Here is a 23,399-nt window from a genome sequence, read left to right as displayed (position 1 = left end):
CACATAGAGGTGTCGCCTGTGCAAAATAAAATGTGTACCTTTGGACAGTCATCTTAAAAAGCCAGAGAAACAGGGTGATGGGAACATGAAGTTCAGCAAAAAGAAATGCAACGTCCTGTACCTGGGGAGCAGCATAATCTTGAGGATGACCACTGGAAAGCAGCTTTGCAGGGATGGCAAGGCTACTACAGAACAAGCTGATCATAAGCCAGCAATGCAGCCTTGCAAGGAAAAAAGGTCAGTGACAAGTGACATCCTGGGCTGCATTAGAGAGAGCTTTGCCAGCACATAGAAGTAGGTGATCCTTTCCTCTGCTCCACTCTAGGAGTAATTATCTTTTTTTTTTTTTTTTTTGTCATGGTTTCAGCTGCAATAGAGTTATTTTTCTCCCTAGTAGCTAGTACAGTGCTGTGGTTTTGATGTAGCATGAGAATAATGCTGAAAACACACCAATGTTTTAGCTGTTCTCAGTAGGTTTACCCTGTTTACCCTGAGTCAAGGGCATTTTAGTTTCTCGTGTTCTGCCAGTGAACAGGTACACAGGAAGCTGGAAAGAAGCATGGCCAGGACAGCTGACCAGAACTGGCCAAAGGGATATTCCATACCCTGGAATGCCATGCTCAGTGTATTAACTGGGAGGAATTGGCTGATAGGGACCAATCACTGTTCTGGGTGGGGCTGGGCACTGGTCAGTGGGTGCTCAGCAATCCTACTGTGCATCACCTGTCTTTTTTGGGTTTTATTCCTGTCTTTCTTTTTGTTGTACTCATTCATTAATTTATTATTTCTGTTATTGTTATTATCACCATCATATTTTAAATCAACTACTAATTTCATCTTATCTCAAACTACAGGTTTTCCCCTTTTTTTTTTGTATTCTCCTCCTCACTCCACCAGGGGGTGTGGGGTGCAGGTGTTAGTGAATGGCTGCATGGTCCAGTTGCTGTCTGCGTTAAACCCCAACATTCTCAAACATTATCTGGAAATTAAATTTGGATTATAACAGCCAATGGAGGATGTCTGTAGTGCACTACTTATACATTTTCTGACACTGTGGTGCTGTTAATGTACTTGAAGTACAAAATCACAAAAAACCCTTATATAATCAAGACTTGTAGTCATGACTTTCAAAAGTCACTCTTCCTTTTCTTAAAGGAGTAATTTAATTTTTCTATGAATTTCCCTGTTGCTGTATAATCAACACTGGAACAAAAGGTTATGTAGGTTCTCTATCTTTCAATTCATTTGGTTCCTGAGCTTCAAAGAACCATGTCAAAATTCTCTTGCCAGAGAATAAACATCAATTGGATTTTCTTTTTGCATTCAAAAGATATCTTTTTGCATTCAACAGATTCTGCCAACTACCAGGCAGAATATAGGGAAATGATGCCCAACTCCTCCTTGACATACAACTGAGCCCATTAATAGTGAAGTAGATTTATGGATTTGTTGCAAAATATTTTGCATGGTCTCTTTAAACACCTATTCACATCAAACAAAAAGCTGCCATAAAAGGCTGATATATAACATTTGAGGTAAAATTGTACTATTGAAACCCATCACTCAATTGTCCAAGCTTTGTCAATGCTGTGGCATTTAAATGCTCCCACTTTGTCCTCATTCCCTGGAGTTCACTGCTGAGGACATTACTCCCACTGAGTGCCATGGCAGCAGAAGGAGAACCTCAGCTGGGGTGCTAATATTAAAAACAATTCTGACTTAATTAATTTCAACCCAAGATATAGAATAACTTCACAGTTCTTATGTAATTGAAATTGAGAGGAAATAAAGACTCTTTTCTGACTGCCTCTCCTACCTCTTGTTTTTAATCTATAGCATACCACTTGTGCTACCTGTCTTAGTTTTGTAACCCCTGAGTCTTTTCTGATGTGGAGATTTTCTCCAGTACCTGGGTGTTTAAATCCTTTGTGCTGTTGATTGTGATCTAACACCTGTTATTTCTGCAAAATAGCATGCAAGAGACAGGAGACATTTGCACGCACTGAGATACCATGAGCGATAACTCCAGTATCAACCATCTGCTAGACCCTTTGTTTACTGCCTTTCTTTGTACTGAAGTTCAAATATTTTGGAATGGATGCGGGGAAAATTGCACAAGTAACTCCCCAACTCAGCTTTAGTTTCTTTATGAACAACATCTGCAGAATATGATAGGAAACAAAAACATCTGTTTTGCTGTAGTCTGCTTTTCTATTGATTCGTACACAAACCTGAAGCTGAGCTGTTTGGGGTGTTCTCTCCTTGTTTATTATGTAAAAACCTCAGGCAAACTCAATACACAAAGGTAACATACTCAAAAGTGGAGCAGGTATTAGTAGGCCCACAGTAAGCCTGAATCATCTTCATAACCTCTGGATGAAGAGTCTTTCATATGGAAATGAAAGCTGAGATACCTAAAGAGAGAAATCCCAAAACACATCCATTTTCTAACCGTAACACCATTGCTAATGGCAAGATTTACTGTAAAGTAGAGGTGAACTTTTGTCTGTATTGATTAGTTTCATCTGGTCTGTGGTAATTTAATGCATTGGAAATATGCTTGTTTGCTTAGCAGACCAGTATGCCTGGTTCTGTTGTGCTGGACTGTACTTCTCTTGGATATCAGGGAGATTCTGAGCAATGCCTGTGTAAGCTGGTAAGTGGCTGTGGTTTCCCACTGCCTCTGTGAATACATTTAAGTTGAGGTAGATAGTATATTTGAAAATCCATCCTTTAAGAATTTCGGGTGGAAAGCATTATTTATTGTTATTGTTGACCAAACATGGTTTTAAATAGGCCTCCTTGTGCATGCAGAATTGAAATTTTCCCTTCATCTTACCAGGGCTTCCCCTCTCCTTCTCCCTCTCCCTGCTTAACCTTATAGCTCAACATTTTAAGAATTCACAGGATATGTAGAAGTTAGGCCCTTGCTGCTCTTTTTAGTAAGAAGGGCCTCTTATACCCATTAAAAACTAAGGTGCATTTGTCTATGCTGTTCCCACCCTTTTTTGGAAGCTCAGCTCTTTCTCAGTAAAAAAAAAAAAAATCCCTTTTCCAAACTGGCTGGCTCAGAGGGGTTAGACAATATATGACTCCACAGCCCAGGGGTGCAGACGCTCACCAAAAAGGGGATTGATGCTTTTTTCATAAACCTCATCACACTAAAAGAATCACTGGACAAAGCAGAGCTGTTTGAGCCACATCCATGTCCCCCTCCATCTTGCAGTTGGTGACTTTAACCTCCGCCTTAGCTAAGAGATGTACTAATGGCACTTCCTAACTGTTATAGGGATATCTTATCCTTTAAGGGAGTTGGGAGCTTCCTCTTATTTATGAAATTTCCTATCAGTGCAGAGAGTTAATGCAGAGAGCTCATTCTCTCTGTAGACCCTGCAAGACCTATTGCCTACAATTTATCAACCCATCTAGCTTTCTTATCAAAAATCTGAAACTGAATGTGCTCTTGCCTTTAGCAGCCTTCCAGGAACACAGTGATAAATGCTACTTTTTAACAGAAGACTTCTGTAGACCAATGTAGAACAGGAAAACATTTATCAAAAAAGGGTGATACTGGGGCATACTGATACAAAGAAAACAGAGAGAAGGAAAAAGTAATAAAATAGTCCTGAGACAATTTTTTTTCTCTTTTATTCAATACAATTATAATATCAAGTACTTCAGAAATGTGAAGATATTGTTTGGCCCATCTTCTGACAACATTTTTTGCCTGAATAGATATATATAGGGAGATTTTTTTTTTTAATATGGCGCATATTGTTTCTTTTTCATGACTGTCTTCTAAGACTAGGAAATCAGAAGCCCCAGACAAAGAGCAGGTAAACATGAAACCCATCACTGAACCAGGGGATTTTGATTTGAAAAATAAATTTTTAAAATTTTGAAAAATAAATTGTGTAATTTCACTAGGGAAGGGACACAGGGCTCCTTTGTCTGCAACCTATGATAGAGCATTGCCTTCAGAGCTGCGGGGCATGAAGGGAAGATGAGTTCTACCTCTGCCTCCACCCCTGGCCCTGATGCACCCCAGTAAGGAGGAGAGAGGAGCCCCAAACCTGCAACTTGAGAAGTTACATCTGTTGGGTCCCCTCTCCAGCTGGCAATATGGCAAGTGTGGATGCATGCAGGGACTCATCGTTACTCAGGGTGAGTGTACAGCTGCTATTTCCTACCACCCAGAAAATCTTGTGCCAGCAGTTTCCAGCAAGAAACCAGGCAGGAGCAAGCCATGCAGCAGGCTTGCTCATAAGTGTTACAAGATATTTCCAGGAGTGGAGGAGTTATTACTGCATTTCTTCTCTTGTTGCACGATACTGCTGTTTCAACCACTAGATTAGTCAGTGATAGATCTGTACTCAGATATGCAGTGACAAAAGGTCAATTAGGGTCATATCTTCTTTTCCCACAGAAAATGCTGACATCTTGCCCTTGGTATTTTGACAGGTTTAGGCCCATGTGGCTTTAAAAAATAAAAAAAAAGTTATATAATCCAGTCTTTCAAGCATTTAATTAACATGACCCTCCAGTTTCATCTCTGCAGTTTGCACTTTTTTTCACAAAAAGGGAAAACTAAAATAAACCATGAATAGTTTTGAAAGCTTTGTTAAACACACTCTAAGAAGATTCTAGGTTTATTGCAAAAGAAACAACCATTTTCTGCTCAAAATTATGCATTAGATAGTTGAGCAAAGCATATTTCCAAATAAATTTAGAAGCACAATTGTTAAAAAACAATGGCAAAAAAAAATGGAGTGTAGAAGAGTGGCTTCAGTAAGTTCTGTGACTTGTTTTAGCAAAAGCATTATTTCCTCCTATTCTTCCTCTCCCTGAAAATCAGACATTAAGAACAAAGCAAACAATAGAGATATTAAATTTATCAATATAAATTGGCCTGGTGCTGCTATAGCTAGCACATAAATTGTGCGAGGAAGAAATATACATTATGTTTGTTCCATTGCTGAGGAAATACTGTTCAATTAGACTGGACTTCCACATGAACCCATTTCCTTCCTTTGGGATATAATGAGGGAACAAGATACAGCATCTGAGGGACTCTTGCCTTTGAAGAACATGACAAGTTTTGAATAAATAAGAATGAAGATGTGAACATTACTGTGCACCCTTCTTTTCACTGTGGGAAACTGAACAGGCCTTTTCCTGTCTGGCTGGTTAATTTGCTAATTTGTGGAAGTCTGCTCTGAGAGATGGAGTGCATATTTGTGTGACCATCCATGAAATGTGTGATGGCAAAATGGTGGAAAATGGCAGATGGCAAGGGGTGATTAGGGAAGCCTCCAATACCCTCTAACAGTGAGCATGGTTAATCTTCTTCCGTGTTTGATAGAATCCTCATCAGCACCTCCTGGGGCAAGATCTTTCCTGTTCCTTAAATTGTGTGTTTTCTCACTCTGTAGACAATTCTAGTAGAGTTTGTAAGGATTGGAAAGATTTTCTTTTTTTTCTTTTTTTTTTTTTTGTTTTGGTTTGGTTTGGTTTTTTTTGGTTTTTTTTTTTTTTTTGTTTTAGGATGGAGGTAGGGAGCTTTTGTTGAATGGAAAGAATTCCCTATGTTTTATTTTCTTCTTAGGCAACATTTTTAAAATAAACATTTGAGATATGTGGGTATTTTATTTTTTTTATTTCTAATATGTTATATACAATGCAAGTGTGGTTGCATACATGCACAAAAAAACCCTTTCTATCTATAAAACACAATACAAGATATAGCTTGTACTAAAAACTTACATGATTACAACATTTCAGGACAGCTGCTGAAACAGAACAATTCAACATGATGTTCTCCTCTATTTTTTTTTGCAGAGTAAAATTTCAGGAAAATGTGCTAAAACATTTTGAATTTAACCAGACAAGTAGTAACGCAACAGAAGGTGGTTTAATTGAAGTAGCTAGCTTTGCAGGCAATCATATGATGTGGGCTGAAAAGGAAGCAACTAAACAATATATTCTGTGCTTTACTTCTCTCTTGATTCATAGAATCATTACTGGAGCAGGTTCTTGTCTGTCGTAATTCACTACAGCTTCTTTGGTTCTAATGCAAGCATGACAATTTAGATCATGTACAAAGAGCTGAGCTGAGATAGTTTCTGCTCATCAAATTTTACACTGCTTGAATTCACTTAAAATTCAATGCATTCTTACAGTGCTACTGAAACTTTTCACTGTTACCTTTCACAAAAATTTCCAGAAGTGGGCAGTGTACAAAAAGCACCCCCCAAACTTGCATACAAGGCAAAATTGTTTTCAGGATAATGGGAAATCCTTTGCTAGCATGTTAATCTTGTGAGTGAACAGTCAAATCTGTGACAATGTCAAAAAAATCTTGGGGAATGTGGCTGGACTGTCCTTCCAATTAAGTTTCCCACTTACTGGCCAGAAAATGTCTGTATTTTTCTTTGTAGAACAAACTGAAACACCTAGACAAAGACCTTGACACTTGATGATCCATATTATTATTTACTGTTCTTGAAAAGATCTGGAATTGAAGTTTTTAAAGAACTGAATTAAAATATTATGCTAATCACGGTAATTTTCTGAAGTGTGCAATTTCCAGTTTGCACATTAAATTAGAATGTTTGCATAATGAAAGTATGTGATTGGAAAGGCTTAGTCAACTGATAAACCCATTTAATGACTGACTGATATGCAGGTGAATAACTAGCTAATTCAGCATATAATCACACTGTATCTGTCTATCCTACCAAGAGGATAGACACTTTTAAAACTTAATTTTTTTTGCAAAATTTGCTTTCAAATAGCATGTAACATAAGTGATATGGAGAAACTCAGAATTGTCAAGATTTTTTTTGTCAAGTCTGATTGCTGAGTATGTTGCATTTTAAATTTGAAATTAAACATACTTTAAAAGATTCTCTGTTTAGAAAACTTTAAAATATTGTTCTAAACTTATTTTTAAACTTGGTAAAAAACCCCAAACTCCCCATTTTCTAAAGTAAAAAAAGAGACTAGTATGTGCAATATGAATAAGTCCTAATTTGTGTCTACAGCTGCTGATTGCACTAAACCCCAGTTTGAAATAAATGAAACTCAGTTAAACATAAATACTGTTCCAAATGAACTTCAGCTTTCTAAAATAAAGGCTGTGAGATGCTGACTATTCAAAAACTGTTAGACACAGAGGACATGACCTTCTGAGGAAACACTTGATGCCCTGCTGTTCTGGAGGAAGCTGCCTACACAGGAGTATCTGCAGACTAAAATGTGGTTCAATGCTGTACATCCTTGCTCTTCTCTTCTTAGAACTGGGCCTTATTCCTTATTCCTTCTCTATAAAATCTTCAAGGCATGCCATGAAATGCAAAGTTGGGCAACAAAAATCTCTTTAAATGACACAGCAAAACCTCTTTATTTTCTCTTTCATTTGGGAAGAGCAATGGTGTTGTTTGCCCTGCTCTACACACTCCATAAGCAGGACTAAATCTCAGCTCTGCTGACATATATTTTGGGGGAGCTCCTGTGCTCTCCTGTCCATTGAAGGAAAATGGGGCTTAGGGATAAACCCCAGTTAGAAGAACAAATCCTGACTCTATAAAGGAGTTTGTTTCAAACACTTGAGTCTGCCCAAGAGTTGGGAAAGTACAGATCTAAAAACACAGCCCAGTGTCTTGATATGAATCTTATCATGATGACCTTTTCTATTCAGTCACTCTCCCAAACTCATCAGGATTTTTATGGATTTTTCTAACACCTTCTGCAGCTTTTATAACATCACATACATGTCATCATTCATTATAATATGGAAGCCAGCAAAAGGAGGTGTAGTGTTGGGTGCTGGTATCAGGCAGGCAATCTCAGCTGCTTTGCCATCATTATTTTCAGCTGCTCCTGAAAAAGTGAAGATTTTTTCCAAGGGCCCCTGTTTGTCACTGTTCTTCCCATCTTCTTGCTGGCTTTCTGCCTCAGTGATGGACTCTGGTTCTTCATATTCCAGCTTGGTTTGCAACACCACATGGTCATTTTTGTCTAGCCATTCCTAGAAAAATTAAAATGTTAATGTCGGCAGAGATGAGCTATCTGTCAAAAGAAACCTGGTTGTACAGATACCAGTTATGAACTTTCCTTTCATATTGGCATCTTTCCAGGATAAGCCACAATGGAGAAGATGAAACTGAAGCAATGTAGAGAAGCAGGACAGAAAATAGTAGGACAGAAGAAAGACAGAATGGCAGGAAAGCAGATAGGATTCCAGAACTGCTCACAAAGTCCTTCTTATCCTTGAGATCACATAAAATACATTTTTGTATATAATTAGGGCCCTTAGAAAACCTTGGATGTGTAAAATATCTGGTTCTCCCTCTTTGATAGACTCATGCTTTCTTTGACCCAAGCACTGGCTTAATCTTAATTAGGACAAAGTTCAGATGAAGATTTAGGCAACATAGCATATCTGTATTAATCCTTCAGTACTAATTTGAATTTGTATTTTTTTTGTTCACTTTGAGTTTAAAGCTCTCTTTTATATAAAAAGTTTTCAGCTTGTCACTGAAAAATTATTGCTGATTTTTGATATTCCATTAAATTTGAAAACATAAATATTTGACCTGTCTCCCCTGTAGAGGAAACTTACTAGCAATTAAGGTAAACACTAGTACAACTAACACAGAAAACTACACCACATATGTGACGTCAGTGACTCATAAGAAGCATTAAGAAAAAAAAACCAAAAACTGTAGTCTATTCATTTGATAGCTATTCCATGATGAAAGGTTTTGTGAGCATGGGACTCTATGGCTAAGAGTGGCTGTTCCCTCCTGTGACTGACACCTGCAGAGCTGTGGGTGCCATCACTGTGCCAGCACTCACACGTTCAGCACTTCACAAACACAAAGCACAAGATCAAGGGGCAGACACCCCAATGTCATTTCACCCTGTCATTTTTCTCCAGCAGTTTCTCTGTCTCTATAGCAAGTGTCTTTTCACAGTCCCAAAGCAGCATTGCACTGATTTTATGAGCATTTGCTCCGTGGATCCTCTTGGTGGCGCTGCACAAGGGGGAGGGTTTGGGAGCTTTTATCTTGGGTCAGAGACTCCTTGTAGTAATGTCTGTGCAGAGCAAGGATCAGTAGCTATCTTCAAATTATTCTCAACGTTTTGGAGTTTACAGCTCAGCTAAGGTGATTTTTACCTGTAAGTTTCCATTATGATCATTGAAGAGATCAGCAAATGGGTATTTTGGGTCTGGTATAACAGGCAGGACTGACCTCTGAACCCTGCAAAACGGAAAAAGAAAAACAAATAAATGTTTTGTTATAGCACAGTTATTCATACAAAAATCTCCTTCAGCACAGTTTGTACCCACAAATATATTTTGCATTACAGTACTCTGTTCTTGATTTCTTTTGAATGTGTTCTAAAGTCAAAAAGCAGTTATAACAGTCTGATAACATCATCAGGCTAAGAGAATTTTTTGATAAATTTTCAACCCAATCCCAGTCTAGAAAAATCCAGACTTTGCACAAACTTCCAGTTATTCATCATGTGCCAGTCTGCTCGAGGCAGTAGTCAGAGCTTGCATTCTCTGGTTCCCTTCCCCTAGACAGGGAAGATGGTGTAGCAACCAGCTGTATTGGCAGAGTTAGTGAACACAAATGTAAATGCAAACCATAGAAGTGCAGGAGAAAAAACTCAATTTATGAACTAAAAGGTCAATTAGAGTCACAAAAACCTTCATTTCTTTAAATATGTCATTTCTGTCACGTTTTTCCACCAAAAAAAGCCAAAATCTGCAGCCTTTGTGGGTTTGCTTGTTGTTTAGTAGTTATTTGGGGTTTTTTTAAATTGTAAATTCTAAACATGAACAGTATTATTCAACAGCCAATCTAAATATTGATATAGTCTTATTAAAGTTAAATGCACTCAAGCTTACTTTATCCTACTGCCAACAGACATTTTGATTGATTGATGAAGACTGAACAAAAGAATGTCCTTTCAGAACAAGTAGCTAGAAAAATTGGCTTCTCAGAATTTAGCTAAATCTCCTTAAAAGAGAAGAAATTAAGTGGAAGAGACAGAATTTTATCCTGAAACATTGTCTTTGACCAGAATTGTTCATTTTGCAAATTAAAGGCCTGGGTGTTTGGAAGGCCAGGATCTATTATTCCTCAAACAGTGATTAAGCTACTGACTTCTGCATCTTCACCATGACTTCATTTGCCTGACAAGAATTTCCATCACAAGAGGCTTCATCCAGAATGACAGCTCAATTTTCATGACATGGCTATTTAGTAGTAACCAATAAAACTATATTTACCTCTGCCATTTACACAGAAGAATCAGGAGGATAAGCATCATTAAGAGTACTGCCAGGGAACAACTTAAAATAATTACTGTTTTTGACTGAGGAGTTATGTCATCATCACATGAATCTAAGAATAATCACAAAAAGAGTATGTAAAAAAAAATTTTTGCTTTAACTGTAGAATTTCCTAATCATGCTAAAATATTGACTTTTCTTAAAAAAGAAAAAAAAAAAACCAGAAATGTTTTTAAGGACGAATAAGACAAGTTTAATTGTTCAATTGAGACTGAAAAGAAAATCTCTGCTTCTCCAAACCTTGCAACAAAATTAAATTGTGCTTTCATTTATCTAAATTGACCTGATACAGGACAACAGAGGGGGCTTATAGGCAGTGTAGCTGCATTATGAATGAATCAAGTATTTCTACTCATCTTCATCACATTGTATGAACAGTGATAAAGCAACCTTCTGCTAAGATCTGTATTACATAAACCGACTTACAATCATTGAAGCTGCAAATGCAAGTTTACATGTAGCACAAATGTCTTATCTCCCAAAAAACCCCAAACAAATTATCCCAGCAAACAAGAAGCCAGAAAATCACAGGAGTTGATACCCAGAAGGTAACTAGCAGCAGGCTAACACCTAACATGCAAGTTTATAAAACTAATGAATTTGTGCATTTTTTTGCATTCTCAGTGCTCTTCCTGAAGCTTTTGTAATGCCACCTCAAACCTTTGCCTCCTACTACTGGCCTTCTGGTCTCCACAGAAATGCAAAAACCCTGCATGATTATTCATACAGAAGCAACTGTCCAGCCAATTGTTCCACCTCCTTGTCCAAGCAATTGTTCCACCTCCTTTAGCTGCCAGGAAACCACAAGTAAAATTGTGACCCCTGCCCCTGATAAGTGAGGTCTTCAGAGCTTATGAAATTTCTTGAAGCTTCACGGCTTCATCTGATTATAGATTTGGAGTCAATAACTCATTAAAGTCCTCAAGAAAACTGCCTGCCCCAGTGAAGGAGCTGTGTCAATGTAATTTCTGATCCAGGGCCACACAGAATGTCTGGACCACTTAGACTGTCTCCTCTGTGATGTCCTTCCTTGCAGGTACCTGCTGACAGCCTCTGATCAAATGGTTCAGGTAAGGCTAGTGAGCTGTCTGCTCTCAGAGGTGCAGAGGAAGACATTGTCTTTGTTTCCTAAGGGCATTTGCCAGCAACACCTGAGGACATGCCTGCAGGCTCACAGTTTGCAGAGTGGAAGAGGCTCCTCTGTAGGTCAGCTCTGTGGCTAAGAGTGTACAGGCTACCTGTGGCCCAGGATTTCATCCCAGCTAGGCTGTCTTCAATGAGCTAATAGCCCATTGCATTTTAGAGAACTCAGATCTTGTTACTCTGAACATTTGAGGGCTTCATAGACTTCTGGTGAAGTCTAGTGAGTGGCTGTCTGTGCTTAGGTAAAATAAATGTGTTTGTATGGTGTACAGTCTTTTTTTTTTTTCCCTACAGAAAATTTGGGATTTGTTTTTGATAAGCAGTAGGAATACTGTTTACATTGACAATCTAATTAATGTCAGTCACCCACAGTTAAATGCAACTGTCTGGTAGGAAAGCAGTGCTGATACTGGCTTTGCTTCCCATCAATCTCTTTTTCCCCTCTTTTCGATCAATCCAGCACCCTTGAGCATCAGACTTCTGTGACCTGTGGGCCTGTAGTTCAGCTGAATGTACTTGCAAAACAAACTGCCTTCAAAAATTGGACATCAGGGATTTTCTTAGAGTTCATATTTGGTGTCCAAATATCATATATGGGCAGCCCTCTTCAACACCCACACTCACAGAGCCCTCCTGCATTACATCATTGCCACTGGGGGATCCTCAATGCTATCGTAACACAAATAATAACACTCTTTACTGATTATGACATTAATTGGTAGCTTCAGGGGCAATCAGGAGCAAAGTGGATAGAGTTAAATGAAACAGGTGCAATTAAACATTCACTTGAACTTTCTTTGATAACACAAGATGGAGAACAAAACTGCAACATTCAAATGCTGCATATCTTTAGCTTCTTTTGCAGTTGCCTCTTCTTCTTTTGCACTTAGACTATATATACATATATATATATGTATTAGTTGTTACCTAATAACGTGCCATTCATCCAAAATGTCTCAGCTGCCCAGTCACTGTTGTATTTAACCACGTTGCAGTGTGGTACCAGCCTCCTCAGTCTGACCCGGAGGGAGTAGCACTTCCTTGGATCGAAGCCTTGCTCTCCAATACTGCAGCACTTGGAAGTTCTGGACTGAGAAAGAAAGTTTGTCATTGCCAATTCTGGTTTTCAAGACAGTGCTACAAAATGCTGCACTCAGTCATGATCACAACTAGGACAAGGAATAAGCCAATGCAAAACCTCAGAAACAAATGTTACCTTCTCTGAGTTTTGAGGAATTCTGTTTCTTTATTGGCTTTTGGCTATTCATATCCATTCCTTGTTGTGTGGTATTGAGTTGAAGGTCCTAACAATCATTGCACTACATTTCAGTTGCATATTTACAATATACAAAGACAGTGCAATCCACTAAATATTTACAAGTTATATTGGAGAATGGAAAGGTTTGAGTTAGTGAAATAATGTTTTAGTTTTTCTGGTTGTTTCTCTTCTTTTCCCTAATATGTTTTCTGCTTCTATCTTTCCAAACTCCTCAGTTCTAAATGTATGCTTTTCCTTAGATTGCCCTCAGCTCTTAGGGTGGGAACTGCCTTTAACTTTATAAATTATTTCTGGCATGGTAGAAACCCAGGGTTCTAAAAATCTAGATGTTTTCTGCTAGCAGATATATTTGAAAATATATGATGGGATAAAATTTGGAAACAAACGTATTTTATATTCCATGGATATGCTACTTCCAACTCCTTCTAGTGTTGAATAAAAATGTGATATCTTCTACTTTCAATGTTAATTAAAAATGTGACATACAACTCACTTGCCACTCTTTGTCAAACTTGCTTTTGTACTGAAGCTCAAGTCTCAAGCACCATGCATTTCTCTCTGGTTTATTACAGCTTACAGTAACAGTGTCCTCTTTCCAGAAGAAGGTCACATTTTCTGGTGGACTGGGCTTTACTGAGAAGAAGAGAAACAAATTTTTCTATAACACCCTAAAATGCACTTTACAGATAAAATAATTTTTCCCTTCCTTGGCTCAATATTTCACTGAGTAGTAAGAGAAGAAGATGAACTTTCTTCTTGGAGGTTTTGCTTTTGCAGCTGACCTCTCTATTAAACATCAGAATGGAGCTTGAGACCATCACACTTTTCACCATTTGAGGCACCACATCCAAAGGCAGTAACTGTGTCATGTCAGGAATCTATTGAAGCTACTTAATGAAAGGACTTCTGTCTCCTCACACTCCTTGCAATCCAGACAAAGAAACAAGCTTCCTCATGGGAAATGAAGTGACAAATTCAGTACCATAGAACCTCCAAGACAGAATTTTGCAGCTGCTGGAGGCTATGTGGGCTATGGTGGGGCATCTACAAAAGCCCTGGGTTCCTTTCTATGCAAACCAAATCAGCCCCTCGCTGTTTCCAGAGGGTCTGAAGACAACTCCATGGTTTGTCCTATGCAGCAGGTAAGTCTTCAGCAGTGAGAAATACAGGGGTGAAAGGAGAGCTTCCTGCTTTCTCAATCCTTCTAGTTGCCTCCTTGTATTATGAAAACTCTGCCTTCCTAATTTAAAGGCTTCAGTCTGATCCTTGATATCTGTCCTTTGTTACCTAACCTTTTTGAAATTAATTTTGTTGTCTGTGGGTGTTTAATAGTGAAAATTTGAGGATCAGGCTGCAGTTTTCCATAATTAAACAGATATTGGTAAAATTAAGAGATATAAAAGCATTCTCAAAGTTTGATGCCTTGACAGATTGGTGTTTAATCCCTTTTGCTAAAACATTATTAATAAGTTTGGAATATATATTTCTTTTCAGATAATTCTCCATTGTATATATTCTGTGTGATTTCCATTAGGAAAAAGAAAATCACTTTGAATGACATAGGTATGCAAAATTCCAGAAGTTTTTTCTAAATTTATGTCATGCTAGATGTTAAATATGTATTTGCAGACAGTAAAGATTTAATAAGGACAGGAACATCTTCTCTCTACTAGTAGTAGGATGTCCTTTTTACTCTGCCAGACTGTACCATAGCCACTCAGCTAATTTCTATTGGCATCATTGATGGTTTTGTGACAGCATCTTTGACAAGAAGCAGGTTGCTGCCTGGCATCGCATGAAAAATGGCAAAAGAATGAAAGTTGAAAGTATGAGAAATATCACACAGTCAGCACTAAGACAAAAAACGATTCATTTTCTTGTTCAGCAGGCCTGCACTAGACAAACAACCCCCATATATATATTTTTAGTGTTTTCCTTTGGATTTTGAAATTGTAATTTGGGACAAGGCTGACTGTCCTGTGTTATCTCACTTAACTGCAGCTGCACACAAGCCTATGTAACTACAGCAAGGAACACAAACCAGCATGAAAAAACTGTAGTTTCGTTTTGACATGCACACTAATAACATTTTATATCCCATATAAGAGATTTCTTCTCAAACTTAGAGAACTGGAAAATCTGCCAAAGTAGTCATGATTTTTCATACTTACTGTAAAAATCAGCTTTTAGATTTTTAGAGAAAAGCTCATCACTTCCATTGCTGTTCCTGATAGAAATGGTAAGGGTAGGTCCTTCTGTCTTAAAAAGACATCCAGAATTATAATCTTGATCTAATAAATAGGTGGTACATGGCTTCCAAACTTTGTTCTTGCCTTCACCAAACCTGTAAATGAAATAATATTGGTAAAGGGAAACTTAAAAATTAGCACAAGTTAATGAAATTTTTAAATGCTTGCTTTTTTCTTTTTTTTTCCAAATGCTACACTGAGGAAAGTCTGAGCATGGTTTTTATTGAAGTGACAAATTTCATAGTGTTGTGAGGGAATTCATCACCCAAACTTCACCTAATTTCCAGCCCTGGGTTTGGATACAGCGTGAAATGATCAAGTTTTGTTCATGCTGTTGTTTTCTAATAAATATTACACTTCTGTTAGTCATTAATGATCTCAGTTAATAAGGAAAATATATACACATGTGGAAAAAACATTTTTGATGGTGTGATTAGCATCAGTAATGCACATAACAGGGACAATGACAGAAGAGGGACAAATCTTTCATATCATGTCTGTTGTGACTGATTACTCACCAGGTTTATTGATTTGTACACTTCTGTAGGTTGTGAATATAAATAGGTTTCATGCTGGATATCAAGAAATGTTAAAAGCATTTCTTGTTCACAGAAGACTCAAATGGACTTGGATATTTCATTCTCCTTAAGTAAATCCTTTAACAAGAGAGGAATGGCAATACTCACATGTAAAAAAATGACACATTCTCCTTGGGAAAAAGCTCTCTTGCTGCCCATGTGATCTGCATCTTCTCATTATTGAAGTTGATTATTGTGGTGTTGATGGCATCTTCCCCGCCTGCTCAGGACATTTATGGAGAATATGATTTCAGGAGTGAGTTTTAAAAGCATCCCTGGACATTAGTAGGCTGTCAGTGTCTCTGGGTCTGGATTGAAGGCACGTGAGATCGTAGTTCATGTTTGGAATCAGGTGTTTATTATTTCTTATCAGTAAAACAGTCTTCACTGCTGTGAGTTTGGCAGCTTTTCATTACAAGACACAAAATGGCTCACAATCTCTTGTTACAAGGTCTTTTAAGACTAAACTATCCAATGAAGAACTGACACCTAGATTATTTTCCCTTTTAACCCAATAACTGATCCCAAAGAGCCCCCAGTGGGGACTTTTCTGCCCAATTACAAAATGCCACCCAAACCCATGAATAAGAAGGAAGAAGAAGCATGGAGAAGAAACCCAGGATGACACCCTGTGCCCTCCGTCTTGCATCCATCCACAACATGCTAAAAATCCCAAAACCTAGATTTCTGACCAAGTGATACACCTACACTACTCTCTATAATCTATTTCACACTTTTGTGGATTCTAGTCTATCTTGAAGTCTAGGAAACTTTCTCCATGAATGAGGGTCAAAATCAGTGCTCCCCTGGGGGTCAGGGCACCTCAGAGCAGACAGAGAAATATTCCCAGTGCTCAGGGTTTCCACGGTAGACAATCAATATTTCTAAGAGGTGTATACAATAGGCTCAGATGATCATAAAATAAGACAAAAGAACATCCAAAATACAAGGAAATTGAGTAAAACAACTTAGAGAGGTTGAAATTAGAATTTCAAAATAATTAAATGAGGGCATGCACAGCGAGAGAGACACTTAGCCACATGGTCCCAGGACCAAAAAGGGTAGACTGGGTCACGTTCATGCTCTGCATGAGGCGTACACCTTCAGGACAACTTTCCCCAAAATGCCTGCTGAAGAAATCTGGGAACTAACACTGTAGGGAACATCTGTGTAAACTGTCAGATGTTTGCTGTAAGAAACCAGGAACTAACACCAGAAATGCAGACCAGTCAAGACCCACAGGAACACAGAGCAGATCAGCACAAGTAAATGTATTGCATGTGGGATCTATGGCCCGTTCCACCTTAAATACAGGCACAATCATTTAATGACTGCAGATATTATTTCCTCTCTCATCACCTCCTTGTTGCTGCTCTTGCTAGGGACACAGGATTCCACAATCAGACTGAAGATAAACCTGACATTGAAGAAATGGAGAAATTAAGAAGGCACAAGGATTAGAAATCCATTCTATGTCAAAAATTTTTTATTTTGCATTCTATAGAATTGATGTGAAATTGTGTTTACTTGAGTGAATAAAGAGGAAGAAAACTTATCATCGAGAAACAACGTGAAGGTAAAATTTTCAGACTTCTCCAGCTGTGAAGTGTCTACCACTAAAATTATTTGCTGCAATATTCCTGTCTAGAAAGAAAATATAGGATTTTAGCTTTGATTGCTGGGTACATTTTATGCTCCTCTGGACTTTTGAAGGGGTTTAAAATTTTAAAATATTTCTTATGGGTTTTTCATCATATCCAGTCATTCTGATTATTTCATGGGAATCAAGAATAACTATTCTCACGGTTGCTATCTTTTGCTCTGTAATCAACACAAAGAATGTGAGACATGGGTTCATTTTGCCTTTTTGCCTGCCTTTATCTGTGTCTGGGTTCTTTATGACTACTCTAATTAGAGTTTTAACATTTTTGTGGAGGTGTATTTGTATTGTAACACATTGTCTTGTCAAAACCATTCTAGACAGTTATGGCAAAAATTCAGGACATGCTGGGTAGATGTACCTTCAGGTTTCTGCTGTGTGACTCGTGGAGCTGCGGAAAAAAGATTCTGCTCTTATTCAAGAAAAGGACTTGAAACTACCTCATCCATCTCTTACCTACTGCCTGCAAGTTTGTTTTGTATTGTTTTCTCAAACAGAAAATCTTGTTTACATGCTGAAGCAAAACCAGAAGTGAAAAACCTTAAAAGGTGTAATAAAATGGAGTTTATCCGGCCAGTTCTACCTCTCTTGAAACAAAGTACCTACGCGACTCATTTTACAGAAGACTTCAAGCTCTTTGTAATTCCCTTCTGTAGGTCTAAGGGATGATCGTCTTTTACTAAAGGCACTAAGAAATATGCAGGCAAAGTGCCTAACAGTGGATTCTTGGTCTGTGATTGTACTAACACATTTTAATTTTTATGGTTCTGCTGTGCAGTATGTAATGTAACTGAAATCCTTTACTTTTTGGACTTTGATTTTCTATAAAACTAGCTTAATGTATATTTAATGTGTATTAAGTGTATTTTCTCCATCCTTAAATAAAATTGACATAGTGAAAAAGCCTGTATATGTTAGAATAGAGAATATTGTAGTGTCCTGAGATAAATTTTATGACTATATAATGAATCCTTTCCATTCCCCTTAGAAGTTACAAAATATACACTTTCTACTTTTAGATAATTAGTCTGGTTGCCTGTATTTTCACTTTGAGAAAGAACTGCTAATAATCATGATTCAATTATGAAAATAAGAACAGGAAGAGTACTTGCTTTCTTAATTACATATTTTCAAGGGTAATTAATTTCAAAATTAATTTCTGGTGCTGTTTCTATGTGTACAATATTTGGGCAGAATGACAGAAAGCAAAATGTTCTTTGAATCTTCCACTAGACCAGGCTGCTCAGAGCTCCATCCAACCTGGCCTTGAACAGTTCCAGGGATGGGACACCCACAGCTTCTCTGTGCAACCTGTTCCAGTGCCTCACCACCCTGACAGTAAAGAACATTTTTCTAACATCTAACCTAAATCCAGTCTCTTTCATTTTAAGGCCATCACCCCTTGTCCTGTCACTAGATGTCCCTTATAGAAAGACTCTTTCCATCTCAATTGATCTGAGGTGTTCAGTCAATTTGGTCACAAGGGCTGTGCAGGTACAGAAAAAAAGAAGAAAGAGGGGGAAAGGAGTTTATAACACAAATACAGAACACTGTAACAGAGGCAAGGAGAGGAAAAGTTTGTTTCATATATAGAAATAAATTTTCAAATAGAAAAAAAACTGCAATGCTATGAGTTTTACCCCTCCAAGTTTGCAATTCTTAAACAATATTATAATGCTTATACTTTCTAAATTCATTTTATCTTACTGGACAGTATAAATAACTTTTTTTTGTTTCCTTTTTCTTTGCAAATTATTTTTATGGGGAAATTGTTAGAATTAAGAGGGATAGCACTGATTAATTAATTGTGAGAGGGAGCACACAGAAATTGTTCATCCAATTTTTTTTTAATGCATCTGACAATTACTATGGTGACAAAATTTAGACTGATTTTGCCTCTCAAATAGGTGATCTATGCTTAGGAATCTCCTGGAACATGTGACTATATATCCTACATCCTGCCAGCAGAGAAGTAAAGATCTGGTAAAGTTGTGAGCCACCCTTCCCCCTCTGTGCAGGTCAATTGTTGGAATCCTTTTTCAGGGTTCCACATTTTCCCTCAATACCAAGGGGAAAAGGACACCAGCAGTAAAGCCCTGAATCCCATAGCATTCTTTCAAGAGGGAGTTTGATCTCTTCATACACCCAGTGGGTTATTTGAGGCATGGCTGGCTCTAGAGATGGATACTAGTAAGGAAACCAGAGGAATCCCATGGCATTTCCACACAATACAAGGTGAACACTAACTAAAAATAAATATTTGTTCTGAATTGCCTGTTGGAAGGCAAAAAAACCCACCAATTAATTCTGAACCTTAAACAACACACTTTATTCTCTATCTTTTCAAATGTATTATAACTCTGCACTAGTTACTAGAGGCTGCAATTCAGAGGTGAAGACTAAATCTTGAGTTTGGTGATGAACATTTTTTGCATGGCAAAGAATATCAGTTTGACTCCAGTCCTGCAGTGATTTATTCATGGACCTAACTCTGAGTAGTTGACTTCAGCAGTATTGGTCAGATTGTATGAACTTAACAACATAAATAAATATATCTAAATCAGAATCTTTTTCTGCAAAATATTCCTATATATTATGAATTAAAATGCTGGGATTAAAAAATAAAAGTATAAGCTCTAATCACTGCAGCTATTTGTGTACTAAAAAGGAAGGCAGTACATTATTAAATTATTTAACAAGAAGTAGAAAGTTAATTGAAATGGAATAGAAATGATAGTAAACCATCTGGTGATACATACATATTCTTTCCTGTGCTCCAATTTTAAAAAAATTCATAGGAAATCAGTTTCAACATAATTAATTAGGTATGTAGGACAGAATCTTTTATCATCACAGATTTTGTTTTTAGAGCTCTAGTCGGAGAAATTTTCTTCTGTGCTTCCTAATTTCATGAGTTGTGAAGCCTTTTTGAATTTGAGTTGTACATTTTGTAAATGTACAGCAGGTATTTGCATGTATCTTTTCAAATTATAACATGTATATTTTGCATAATTTAAATTTCAACATGGAGGTATGCATAACCTAAGTGAGTTTCTTTAAAGTTTAGCATAAATTGACATCAAATCCTCTGAGGATATATACAGTTTATCTGTAATATAATTTTTTCTTTTTGATGGTGTTTCCCTTGCCATTAACTGAAAAGGTGTTTGGTTTTAAGCAAGTATACACCTATACTTCAGCAGGCAGAATCATTTGTATCTTCTGTTAGTGGAAAGAGAATGGAGGGGACCATTTATCTCCCTTTATTTATGACGGAATATTTTTGAATTCAGCTGCGACATCATAGATTATTCTCAGCTGATGTGTCAGCTCTCCCACAGTAATTGCAAATATTTAAAGCCTTCTTCTAATTGTGACTCTGGAGGCATACAATACACCAAAGCAACACATTCATAATTATTCTTTCTATTGTAATAATGGGTAGATGAAAAGGGCAAAAATGTTATGAACAGGCAGTCCTGGGCTAAAAGAGGTGGCACAACTTTCTGTCTGAGGATGACCTGCTGGTCTACCTAGGTGTGCAGCATTCTGCAGTGCTGCAGGATACATACCAGTGCCCTGGAGCAAGAGCTTCAGAGAGAAATATCCAAGCCTACACCTTCCATAAAACCAGACAGGGACTGGGACAAGTGCCGCACAAGACTCGAACATCACAGGCCCTGCTGGCCACCTAATTCTTCTCAGGACAGAAAAGCATGGAAAATACCATTATGGTGTGTGGAGAAAGTAGTTCTACAGGGGAAAAAAACCCCAACATTTCCTTGAGCAAAAAATTATGCAAATATAACCATGAGAAAGAATATGAGCAAGTACATTCCACCTCCTCTCTATTTTTCAAAGTTTATTACTGGGAAAAGATACTACTGAAAGGGAACATGTAAAAAGGCTAAATGTCATGGAACAAATTTTAAAAAAGAAAGGGAGAGGCAGAATATCAGTCTTCAAAGATAACAGAATGAAACATGCATGTACTGGAACAGTTGCAACCTCATTGATGCATAACAAAGAAGAAAAACCACTTTTGATTTCCTTACACTGATGAAACCTGATAAGTAACCACATGTTGAACTTCCACATATTGCAGTACACTGTACAGAAACTACTGGAGAACAAGACCCAGATCTGAACCTATAGTCTTTATTTACCCTTAATACTACTGATTGATGAAGGACAGTTTTATTTTTTTGATAGGAACAAATGTAGGCAAAATTGCCATTTGAGCACAAGGCTGCTGAATTGAACGCATAGGACAGAGAACAAACAGCAAAACTTTCAAGAAGAGGAAAAAAGCCAGCAAGTGAAAGTTTTTTATAGATATTTTGAGATGAGGTATAATTCTTACAGCATAATTCTTAAAATCCACCAATTGAGTGCTTTGGGGTTTTTCTCAGATCGCTGACCATTGCCAGGCATCACGACACTGCATAAAATAGTCACCACGGCTCTAATTGTCAAATTTTGTTCTACAAAGGCATGCCATCATCACTGCCTGGCTATAGGTGATTGCCATCTCAGGGCAGAGAAGTCACCTTCCCTCAGAGGACAGCCAGTGACTCACAGGGACAATTAACCCTGGGGAATCAGGTGGTGCAGCATTGCCAGAAAAGGTATTTATTTACCACATGTATGGAAGGACAGAGAGATATAGGTTGATAGCATGAGATCATTATTAAAGAATTTATTTTTCCTTATAAAATGAATGACAGGGAACTAGTGGGAAATTAACAAGAGTGAAGATTAGATTTTTGATGCAGGTGTTGAGCTTTATGTTTGATTTCTCTAATAATGCATTTATCTTTGACAAGCTATAAGTAATGGCATTGCAGACAATTACCTAAGACAGAGATGTTCTTAGGTAGCCAAACAACTGGTCTTTAATAGTTTTGCTGTTTAATAGTATTTTTATCTTGATGCTTTCTCAGGAGCAAAATATTGCTGATTTTTTCCCATAGTGTTCATTCTTTCAGAGTACTAAGTGCAGAAGTCTTACCTTGAATGTGTTTTATCCTTCTTTGTTCATTGAAGGCTAGTCTTTCTTGGCTGCAATCTACTCTGTTAGAAAACTTTCACAGAAACCTGTTATATTTTGTTTTTTTGGAAGACCGCTTTCATTTCTGCTGGGTATTAATTTCTGTTTGGTTCAATCTTCTAATCAAAGAAAAGCACTGAATATTATAACACATGAGGTAAAATATACACAGAAATATACACAGGTGATATATCAATTTCTAAATAAATATATGGGGATTTGAACTTACCAGATGATTGTGACTGAGAAGCCACCATGTTGCCTACTATGAAGATCATTGAATATGCTTGAAAGATGAGTCTCATGGTTGGAATGACTGTGAAGAGATGAGTAATCATAATCTCTGGATTTACTATTTGATCACTTTATACCAGATGCTGGAGGGAAGTCGAGGAAATGACAACAGGAAATAAAAAATGGCTTATCTATAGCTACAAACAAATCAGAAGTGCAGGGCCTTCTTCATACAATGAAAAAAAATATAATCAGAATATGAGTATCTCTTTTTCCCAGCTTTATCTTCTCACAGCTGTATCAGTCAGAGGAGACCTTAGCCCTGATGCAAACCAGGACGAGGCAGCTGTGCTGGGGTGGGACCACATAGTATCACAGGATCAATCACAGAGGCACAGAGCAGGCAAGGTTGGAAAGGACTGCAGTGGGTTATCTGGTCTAATCTCCCTGCTCAGGCAGGCTCATTCCAGAGCACATGGCACAGGATTGTGCTCAGGTAGTTCTTGAGTATCTCTAGTGAGAGAGACTCAACACCCTTTCTGGACCATCTGTTCCAGTGTGCAGTCACATGCACAGTAAAGTTCTTCCTCACATTCAGGTGGAATTTTCTGTGCATCAGTTTCTGCCTCTTGTCCTAGTGCTTGTCACCCCAAGAATAGCCTGGCTCCATCTTGGCACCGTGCCTTCAGAAACTGACAGACATCAGGAATTGTGCAGTAACCTCCTTCTCACACAGGGGCTCTCTTGAGCAGATGATCAAGTCAGTCCTGGTGCGTGTGAAGTGCCCTGGGCACACACACCATGCTGCCCAAGACCCCTGAACTACATTTTGCTGCA

The 23,399-nt window shown here is 37.8% G+C and overlaps 1 protein-coding gene across 1 annotated transcript; it reads right to left on the bottom strand.

Annotated features, from left to right (window-relative positions):
- Positions 1 to 5,718: 5,718 nt before the first annotated feature.
- CRLF2 (cytokine receptor like factor 2) lies at positions 5,719 to 22,659 on the bottom strand. The gene is made up of 8 exons (XM_018908821.3): positions 22,558 to 22,659; positions 15,727 to 15,838; positions 14,963 to 15,135; positions 13,285 to 13,424; positions 12,440 to 12,602; positions 10,307 to 10,421; positions 9,182 to 9,266; positions 5,719 to 8,029 (listed from the first exon to the last, which is right to left on the bottom strand). The coding sequence occupies exons 1-8, from the start codon at positions 22,631 to 22,633 to the stop codon at positions 7,757 to 7,759; spliced, it is 1,137 nt and encodes a 378-aa protein (XP_018764366.2). The 5' UTR covers positions 22,634 to 22,659; the 3' UTR covers positions 5,719 to 7,756.
- Between the last annotated feature and the right edge of the window lie 740 nt (positions 22,660 to 23,399).

The sequence above is a fragment of the Serinus canaria genome, chromosome 1 (assembly GCF_022539315.1).
Source record: "Serinus canaria isolate serCan28SL12 chromosome 1, serCan2020, whole genome shotgun sequence".
Classification (NCBI taxonomy): Eukaryota; Metazoa; Chordata; class Aves; order Passeriformes; family Fringillidae; genus Serinus; species Serinus canaria.
The sequence above is the reverse complement of the archived record's forward strand: the minus strand, read 5'-3'. Positions and strand labels throughout refer to the sequence as shown.

Bases quoted from the DNA above. Each gene is read 5' to 3' on its own strand.
- CRLF2 (XM_018908821.3), bottom strand. From the start codon at position 22,633: ATGAGACTCATCTTTCAAGCATATTCAATGATCTTCATAGTAGGCAAC. The intron at 12,603-13,284 runs GTGAGTTGTATG...TTTCTTTCTCAG, and splicing joins AGTTTGACAAAGAGTGGCAA to TCCAGAACTTCCAAGTGCTG. The intron at 9,267-10,306 runs GTAAATATAGTT...TCCGTTTTGCAG, and splicing joins CTTCTGTGTAAATGGCAGAG to GGTTCAGAGGTCAGTCCTGC.